Here is a 10,226-nt window from a genome sequence, read left to right on the forward strand (position 1 = left end):
TTAATATATCCAGGAGCTCACCAAAGAAACCTATCTGTAACATCATTAAATTTTTGTAACTGATCTGTTTTCACTCATTGGTAATCAGTAGGAGTCTGTCTAGATGTTGGGGCAGCTCTGATTTGAGTCTGTAACATGTAATTCAGAACCCTCATTTTACATTAAGCTGTTAGGATTTTCTGGTAAAAATTATTCCCTGTCTCATAACTTGTCTAGAATTCCCTTAATGACATGGATCCTGAGCTCCCTTTGCAGTTTGAAGAAGGTATTGCAGTCAGAACCATGTACCGATGATAAAAACCTCTGGTAGCAATAAAATGTTGTCCTCAAAAAAAAAAGAAAGAAAGAAAAGGGAGCCAAAAATAAATTAATGAAATACTAGAAAACAAATTTACTTAGGCAGAAAATAGGAAATAATTTTCACTAACTTAGCCATTTACCTGAGTCAATAAGAATAGTGCTGATAAATGCCATGAGCATATAATAGCAAAGAAGGGCAAAACATTTAGTGCACAGAATTTTAATACACGTGACTATACAAAGTTGATCACAACACAGTGTCCGTAGATAAAATCCATCTGTAATAAAGCTACACTCCTATATCTAAAATAAACCCTAATTGCCAGTTAGAACATGGTTCCTTGTTAGGCATGCCCATAAAATTACAGATATTCATGAAAATAAATGCATAGGGACCACTTCTGTCATTTTTTCCCATTTTATCTTAAAACCAAAATATACCAAGCCCTAAAATCAAGTATGAATGGCTTCCAGTTCAAACCCATGGCCTGATAATGTTGTTCCTTACTCTCTTCACACCAGTCCACTTGGTACTGCCTCGGGATGGAAGATGCATCAAGATAACAGGACCAGATGTCAGCATTTTATCAAAATTCTTTGCTTTTAAACAAAAGACTTTAGCATACTGTTCCATAATCTCGAAGTGAAACTACTAAGTAATCAATACAGCAAATATTTATTCTTTTCAAGTGTAAAACACTATAACATCTTAAACACCCAGCAGTAAGAGAAACACAGCAAACCTACTCACTCCTGCTGGAAAAAGACACACAAACCCCGGCCATCGAAGGGAGAGTTGCTGAGCTTTGTGCTGTCACTGTGACAGCAGAATGGGCTCGCATATCCCGTAGGATTCTCTCTTTTATGCTACGAACAGAAAAGTTTCAAAGTGTGTGCATGCTATTGTCTCTACATAAAGAAAAATGACTGGGGGAGGAAATGTAGCTGCCCACAGTTTGGGTTGTTTTTGTTTTGTTTTGGTACCGGGGATCAAACTCAGGTCCTTGCACTTGCAAGGCAGGGGCCGGAAACACTGAGCTAAATCCCCGGCCCCAGTTCAGGTTGTTTTAATCAAAGAGGAAGAAGTAAGAAATTACCAGAGAGCTCTAAATTTTTTTAAGCTGATGGAGTAATGGTAGAGAAATGTGCTTTAGTCTTTCCTAATCCTCTTTTCTTGCATCACATAACTAATTGATTGTCTGTGCAATATTTTCCATATTTATTGTTTTTATTCCAAAAATCTATCCATGAATCCTAAATTTTAACTGACTCTATTAAAAGCAAGTACTTCAGTTAAAATCACTAGAGAAAACTCTTTACATATTCTAAAAGGAGAGAAAAATGCACTGAACTTATGACTCAACACTGAGTTATTATTTCCACAGGCCTGCAATTGAAACATTTTTACCAATAAATTAGCTTCAAGAGTGGTTTCAAAGATAATTTTAATAGCTTTTTTCTTAGGAATCAGTTCCAAATATATTAGAGTTTCACCATCGTGTTCTTAAACTTTGTCATTACTTTGTATCTCTTTTAACTATAATTTATTTATTCATTCATTCATTTAATAAGAAATACTAGCTGGGCATGATGAGCTTGAGTGTAATCCCTGTACTCTGAAAGGCTGAGACAAGAGAGTCACAAATTGAAGGTTAGCAACTGGGCTGGACCCTGTCTCAAAGCAAAAAATTAAAAGAAGGGCTGGGGATGTAACTCAGCATGAAGACCCTGGGTTCCATGGTTCAATTCCTAGTACTGCAAAAAGAAAAAAGAAAGAGAGAAAGAGAGAGAGAGGAAGAAAAAGTAGGAGGAGAGAGACTAATTGAGCACCTACAATGTGCCAGGAAATGTTCAGACATGGGAAATGCCTCTGAGAACAAAAACATGGAGACTGCCTCATGGAGCTCATGAGTACTTGACAAGTTAACCAAACCACATGTATAAAGGTGCTATGTACTACAAAACTAAGAAAAAGCAGAGCAGGGCAAGGGAGACTGGGGGCCCTGAAAGGCTACAACTTTAAACACACGGTCAAATTGCCCTAAATATAGAAGTGATTTTTACACAAAGCCTCAGGACAATGAGGAAGTCGGCCAATAGATATCAAGGGGAATTGTGTTCCAGGGCCAAGGCGCCAAGGTGGCAGAAGGCCTTAGGGTTAAACAAACATGAAGGAGGCCACAGTGCTAGGGAAAGAGTGGATGGAGGAGGAGCGGGGAGGAGAGGAGGCTGGAGAGCAAAGGGATCCCAGCAAGCAAGACGCTGTGTGTGGGCTGAAGACTCTGGCTTTTCCTCGAGGGATGCTGGTGCTGCTGCAGGGCTCACAGAGAGCCTCTGGGGATGGATCAGATGGGGCTAGGGCTGGGGGGAGACCAGCCAGGAACAAAGGAGGGGCAACTGTGGCAGCTGTGGAGAGGTGGAGCACCAGTACCACCAGCTTCCATTGTGCAGGTAACAGCAAGAGGAGTTCTTAGCAGAGCAGACGCGAGATATGAGGGGAAGTGGACGGAGGGATGACCCCGAGGTTTTAGGTTGAGACTTCAGACCTGCTACCAAATGAGACAGAGGGCCGCTGGGAGAATACATTTTGGGGAGAGATCTCAAGAGTTCACTCTTGCTGAGGTACAGAGGACAGGTCATTCTTTGTTTCTTTATTCAATAAATATTTATTGAATGCATGCTGCGTGTGAGATATTGAGCTAGTCATTAGCCAGATGCAAGAAGTCAGGAGCCTGGCTTTCTGGTAAGTCACAGCCTGGGGGCGAGGGGACCACACATTCAGAGAAAGGCACAAAGGTGTGTGACATTCAGGGCCCATCCTGGAGGAGTCAAAGTCCAGGGGGAGAAGAAGAAGCCCTAAAATAAAGGTAGTGATGGCCTTAGAGGATTCAGAGCGCTGTATGAGTTCATAAAATGAAAAGGCACATCTGGAGAGGACAATCGTGGAAGCTTCCTGGAGGCAGAGGCTTTTGGATGGGCGGTGGAGAGCGGGCGGGAAGTGTGCAGGGGGGATGAGGAACATGGCACAGGCGCAAGGCCCAGGGGGCTGCTGGGAACTAACAGAGTGCAACTGAGGTTAAAGGCAGACAGGAAGAGAGGGTCGCATCTTGAGGGTACTTCCTGTCTGTCAGGGGCTCATAGCTGATTCAGAAAGTAATGGGGAGTGATTGAAGACTATTTTAGTACGTGCATGAAGAAATCAGAGAATTGTTTAAAGGAATTGATCTGGAAGCTTGCAGAAGGAAGGGAATCTGCTGAGAGCAAGGGGCAGGTTTTGGGATCAGATTTGGGGGTACAGTCTCGTGTTCTGGTGGCTGCTGGAAATGAGACTCAGATAACTAAAAGATGGTTCAAATACAAAGGACAACAGTGAGGGAGCAAGAGCAGTGAAACTGCACACATCCCAGTCGGCAGGCAGCTCTCAGATGAAGGGTGGGAGGAGCGGGGTCTGGGGCAGCAGGTGGGACAGCGTGGTGGTGTCTGGGGGGGAGGCCCCAGGGCTTTGCTGAGCACCTGCAAAGTGGAAGAAGCCAAGAGGCTGCTGGGGCTGCAAAACTAAGGACTCAAAACCAGGGGCTTAAGAAGGGAAACCAGGAGCAAATGAAAGGCAAACAAGTGTGAACAGAGGAAAATTTGACAGAGCAAAATGATAATGAGCTGGGTGTGGTGGTGCACACCTGTAATCCCAGCACTTTGGGAGGCTGAGGCAGGAGGATTCCAATGTCAAGGCCAGCCTGGGCAACTCAGCTACTTAGAGAGATCCTATGTCAAAATCAGTGAAGGGGCAGAAGAGGAGGGGACAGGAGAGGACAGGAGAAAAGACTGGGGGGCACAGGAGGGGAGGGGAGGGAAGGTCAGGCCCAGGGATGCAGTGCAAAGGCACTGGGGTCAACCTCCAGTACTGGGGAAAGTTAATGATACACAGGAAATGAAACTCCTTCCCACAAGGTGGGCAGCACTGTCTCCCTGTCTGATGCTGTCCAATCTCTTAAAATCAATTTGTGGTTCCATTTGGTTCTTTAGACCCCCGAGTCTGCACTAGCATGAGCCTGCGTGAACTCCCCCTGGAGCCTGCATCTTCTGGCTGAGGTCTGAACCCCTCTAAGTCCTCCTGGCCTGCCCCAGAACCCAGCTGGCCAAGCCTTCCGGTCAAGTCAGCGACCACTGTGTCCCTCACTGCCCTGCCGCGTCTCCAGACCAAAGACTCAGGCTCTCTGAACCAAGAGCACACCAGACCACGGTGTCCCTAAAGCAACTCCCTCCTCCCTTCCCTCTGCACCATCCCCAGCCACCCTAGTTTTCTGGAGAGGTTCATCCCCCCTGGACCAGCCAACCTGCCTCAAGGCCACTGCCACACTTGAAGACACCTCTTACTCCAGCCTAGAGACCCCATCCGTCTTGTCCAGGTCCATAATGCTGAGGGGCTGAAATGTCAATAAAGTGGGTGACTGACCAAGGTAAGGAATGGGCTGCGTGCGTTCTTAGGTGCCCCTGCTCCCCATCCTGACTCTCCGTTTTGCCCGAGTGGGTCATCTACTTCTCTTCCCCAACGGCTTTCGTCCGCATGAGTCTCCGCATGGCATTTTTCATCTCCGCGTTCCTGAAGGAGTAGATGACAGGATTTAAGAGGGGTGTGACCACCGTGTAAAACACAGCCACTATCTTGTGTGCAGGGAGGGAGACGCAGGGCCTCAAGTAGACAAAGGAGCAGGGGATGAAGAAGAGGCCCACAACTGCCAGGTGAGAGGCACAGGTGGAAAGGGCCTTGCTCCGCCCGGTGGAAGTGCAGCTCCTCAGGGAGCGCAGGATGACCGCGTAGGAGGCCAGCAGCACCACGAAGCTGACCACCGAGATGGAGCCGCCGTTGAGGATGATCAGCAGGCTGGGGAGGAAGGTGTCAAAACAGGCCAGCTTCAGCACAGGGTGCACGTCACAGAAGTAGTGGTCGATGACGTTGGGGCTACAGAAGGACAGCTGGAAAATGAGGAAGGTCTGCCCCGCAGAATGCAGCAAGCCCCCTCCCCAGGCAGCGCCCACCAAGAGCCCACAGGCCCGCTGGTTCATGACGCTGACGTAGTGCAGGGGCCTGCAGATGGCCACGTAGCGGTCGTAGGCCATCACCGTCAGAAGAAAGATCTCAGTGCCACCAAGGAAGTGGAGGAAGAAGATCTGTGTGATGCAGCCCTGGAGGGAAATGACTCTCTTCCGGGTGAAACTGTCAGAGATGAGCTTAGGGGCTGTGACTGAGCAGTAACAGAGCTCCACCAGGGACAAGAAACCGAGGAAGAAGTACATGGGGGAGGCTAGCCCTTTGCTGGCCATGATGGTCACCACGACGAAGCCATTGCCCAGCACAACAGCCACGTACAGGAGGAGAAACATCACACAAAGGGCCTTCTGCACATTCTCCTTCTGGGAAAATCCCAAGAAAATGATTTCAGTCACGTTGCCTCTGGCCACCATGTTCTAAAGTGCAGGGTCTACAGCCCAGAATCACAGAAGTCAGAAGTCTCCTCAGTAATCACGAGTATCCTTCTCAGGCCTGGAGATCTGTTGTCATTCTGCTTCCTCTTGGATTCACTCTCTGCCTTGGGTTTCCCCAAAGTGCAGACTCCGTGAGACAAGAGACAAAACAGTGGTTATCTATCTGCTGCTTGATACAATGCCCAGAGTGGACTTGGCTTTGCTTCAATGCCACCCTGAAGTGTTTTCTCCAATCCAGACACAGGCAGTAGCTGATTTCATCCTCACAACAAAAATAAGAGCACATCTTATGCTCCTCAGAGAGCTTTGCTCACTTGCCCCTACGGCTCCTTTTCAACAAGCTCTGTATTTCTCAAAATGGAGGTGGCTACACTACATCTCTTACTAATGAAGAAAAACTTGTATCAACTACATAATAGCAGTTTCTAATCAGTCTTGCCTGATACAGAACATGGAGCCAGTATTTTTACAGTGAGTGATAGAATTCCTCCACTCCATATCTGCATCCTATTAAGCTAATCAGGCTCCTAACCTCACAAGTGTTAGGAACGAATTGTAAACTAGAGGAGAATAATTGAGTATGTCTCTGTCAGCCTTACCACCCTGCTCCTGATGTGTGTTGTGGGGATTCATTATGGAGCTCTTGGTGCAAGAGACAGGCAGAGCATGGTGTTGGGAGCAATGCTACATAATTCTAGGGATAAATCATTTGGTTAGCCTAGTTCTCTTGCCTACAGCCCAGCTACAGACTAACTCCAGTTTGGCCTCCGGTCACAACTGAGACTTAAGTGATCCAGTGATGCTGTGATTCTCCAGGACAAGAAACATCCTGGGAGAACAAACATCTGCTCAGTTCCTCATTGTTCTTGGACTGATTAACATCTTGTTTGCCGGAGATGTACTGAACTCTCTGCAAGCCTTCCGTTACATCTTGTTTATCCTAATGTGAACTATTGAACTCTCTGCAAGTCATTTGTTACATTTGTTTCTCCCGATGTACTGAATAAAAGGTGTGGTAAGCTGGGGGCTTTGTCTTTGCTGCCCAGAGCAGCACTGATCAGACCCAAAGCTCAGCTTCTTCTCGGTCTCATTTTTCTACCTTTCTTGTAATTCGCCGTGTGCTGCCATGGCTCGCAGGAGACCAGGACTAACTGCAGAGGTTCTGGTAACGTCCCCTTCCCCTGTCCCCTACATTTGGCGCCCAACGTGGATATGAATCGGATCCAGGGGTGAACTCGCCTGTGAGACAAACTTGGAGTAAGAGAGACAGCACACGGATCTCCCAGGATGATTTCCGGACTAGGACGAGGGACACTGGTGGTAAGTGTGTCCAGCTGGGGGTAATTTTCTATCTTTGCTGATTTATAACTATGGGTCAGTCTCTGTCAACAGAACAGTGTAACTTTGCCAAATTACTTAAGTCGCTATTAAAACAAGCTATGTACCCAGTACCTAAGGGTGCTGTGATAGATTTGGTAAAAGACATGCAAATATATGTCCCATCCTTTCCCCAGGAAGGGACAACTAACTTAATAACATGGGAACGTGTAGGTACCGTTCTCTGTGAGGCTCAGCGAAGGGGTGATCGTCTCTCCGCCCGAACACTCCCCACTTGGGCCTTAGTCCACTCTGCTCTCAAATTCTCTCAGTCAGTTCAGGAAACCTTGGCTACCCCTCCCCCCACCAACCCTTCTGTCCAGGTTTCCGCTTGTTCGGCTTCTTCTCCGGTTTGCTTTCATCTCACTGCGGCTTCTGCTCCACCGCCACAGCGTGCTGAGGAAGACCCTAACTCTCTAGCCCCTCAGCCATCTCGCAGAGGTCTAGCTGCCCCTCTTGTAAAGCCCTCTTCTGGGGCCACTCCCTATCGCTGTGCCTTGCAAAAGGCTGTGACATCAGGCAAGGCAATGGGAGACCCTTTGTGCTTTCCTGTCTCAATTTTGCCTGATCCTGACAACTCAGAGGTGGACATGTATGTTCATGCCTCATTTGATTTTAATATTCTAAAGGACCTCAGGCAGAGCATGCTAACGAATGGTGTCCAAAGCCCCTATACAGTAGGTTTGTTGGACAATGTACTTCAGACTTATTCTCTGGTTCCTCATGATGTTTTTCATCTTGCAAAAACGTGCCTATCCCCAGCTCAGTATCGCCACTTTGAGGTGGAACTTCGTTCTTTAATCAGGGAACAGGCTCATAAAAATGCTCAGGGAGATGCTCAGTCTAGAGAAGTTACTATGGACATGTTATTGGGCACAGGTGACTTTTCGGATTTAAGCAGGCAGGCCTGTTGCCCAGCGTTACTCTTCCATCAGCTAGAGGACCTCCTGTGGAGGGCTTGGGCTTCTGTGCCAGTTGAGGGTGCGCCGATGAAATCTTTTACTCAAATCATGCAAGGGCCGATGGAGACTTACACAGAATTTGTAGCAAGATTACAACAAACTGTTAGGAGACAGATTTCTAATTCCCAGGCAGCAGACATCCTGATCTTACAATTAGCCTATGAAAATGCTAATATGGATTGCAAACAGGCAATAAATCCTGTTCGCTCCTCTAAAGATCTTGAAGCCTATATTAAGGCATGCCAAAATATTGGGTCTCCTTTATACAGTTCAGCTCTGATGGCTCAAGCCATCTCCCAACATTTACGAGGTTCACACAGTGATTTAAAATGTTTTAATTGTGGAGAAATGGGGCATCTCAGAAAAAACTGTAAAATAAAAGTGGCTTTACAAGCTGAACCAGGGCCACTGAGTCAGGCATCCAGAGAAAACAAGGTACCGCCTGGCCTTTGCCCTCGATGCTGAAAAGGCATTCACTGGGCTAAAGATTGCCGCTCCAAATATGATAGGGATGGTGCACTGCTGCCGGGAAACAGAAATCGAGCCCTTCCCCAGGCTCGGGAAACAATAGGGGATCAGGGCCAGGGGGCCCCAGTCCCCCTGAGTCAGCGGTACCCAGTTCAGACCCGTGCACAAGTACAAAATCAGACAACATGGGTGTCCGGAGGGACATTTCTTCCCTCCTCAGGGAAACACTGGGAAGCTCAGGAATAGATCTTTCTGCTGCTCAGAGAGTTCACCTGCTGGGAGGTGAGACTCCGGTATCTGTCCCCACAGGAATTCATGGACCCCCATCCCCCGGAACCATTGACTTGATACTTGGAAAATTCTCTCTAACTTTGAAAGGCATTACTGTTATTCCAGCTATTGTTGATTCTGATTGTACCTCGGAATTGTGTGTTCCTGTTAGCTCCATAGGACTTTGGGTAATAGAACAAGGAGATTATATTGCACAATTGTTGCTCTTGCCTAGACCACAATTATATAATGTTAGCGTTAAAAATTCCCAAGAGGGTCCTCAGCCAGAAATTCCTCAAGAAGAAATTTATTTCACCCAAGAGATTTCCAAAAACCGCCCCATGTGCAAAATTAAATTGAATGGCAAATTCTTTACAGGATTGATAGACACAGGCGCGGATGTGTCTGTGATCGGCACATGTTTTTGGCCATCACCTTGGGGGAAAAAACCAACTAAAACATCTCTGGTAGGCCTCGGCACCCCCCATCAAGTTTTACAAAGCTCCATTCCTCTGCCTTATGAAGGGCCTGATGGTCAATTGGGATATATTTGTCCTTACATAGCTCCCATACCTGTAAACTTATGGGGCAGAGACTTGTTGGAAGAATGGAGAATTGTAGTGACTACTTTGCCACCTGAAACTTCACCGGGCCAACAGATGATGTCTAAAATGGGATATGAACCAGGAAAAGGATTGGGCAAGCAACTTCAGGGAACAACACAGCCTATAGAACAGAAACAAAAAAATAATCGCTTTGGAATTGGATATGATCAAAATTTTTAGTTGGGGCTATTGAGGAAGTTTCTCCACCCAAGGCAGCCTTGCCTTTACAATGGAAATCAAATGATCCCATTTGGGTTAATCAATGGCCCCTACCACAGGAGAAACTAACCATTCTACAACAACTCATATTAGAGCAAGTTAACAAGGGGCATTTGGAACCATCTGTGAGCCCTTGGAACACACCTATCTTTGTTATTCCTAAAAGGTCAGGCAAATGGCGTTTGCTTCAGGACTTACGTGCAGTTAATGCAAGCCTCATTCCAATGGGGGCACTGCAACCTGGCTTACCGAACCCAGTGGCAATCCCCCAGAAGTGGCCGCTTATAATTATAGATTTAAAAGACTGCTTCTTTAACATTCCTTTGTGGCCAAGTGACCGACCTCGATTTGCCTTTTCGGTACCTAGCACAAATTTTAAAGAACCAATGAGCGCTTTCAGTGGACTGTGTTGCCTCAAGGAATGGCTAACAGCCCCACATTGTGTCAGCTTTTTGTAGCACAGGCTCTTCAAGCTACTCGTAAATTATTCCCTACTGTATATTTAACACATTATATGGATGACATACTAATCTTTGCAAAT

At 46.7% G+C, this 10,226-nt stretch overlaps 1 protein-coding gene across 1 annotated transcript; it reads right to left on the reverse strand.

Annotated features, from left to right (window-relative positions):
• Window positions 1–3,912: 3,912 nt before the first annotated feature.
• LOC101725054 (olfactory receptor 4X1) lies at window positions 3,913–6,500 on the reverse strand. The gene has a single exon (XM_004852602.3). The coding sequence runs from the start codon at window positions 5,761–5,763 to the stop codon at window positions 4,834–4,836; it is 930 nt and encodes a 309-aa protein (XP_004852659.2). The 5' UTR covers window positions 5,764–6,500; the 3' UTR covers window positions 3,913–4,833.
• Window positions 6,501–10,226: the final 3,726 nt, after the last annotated feature.

Source organism: Heterocephalus glaber, unplaced genomic scaffold, assembly GCF_053883595.1.
Source record: "Heterocephalus glaber isolate CG9 unplaced genomic scaffold, H.glaber_assembly_v1.0 deba00000592, whole genome shotgun sequence".
Lineage (NCBI taxonomy): Eukaryota > Metazoa > Chordata > Mammalia > Rodentia > Bathyergidae > Heterocephalus > Heterocephalus glaber.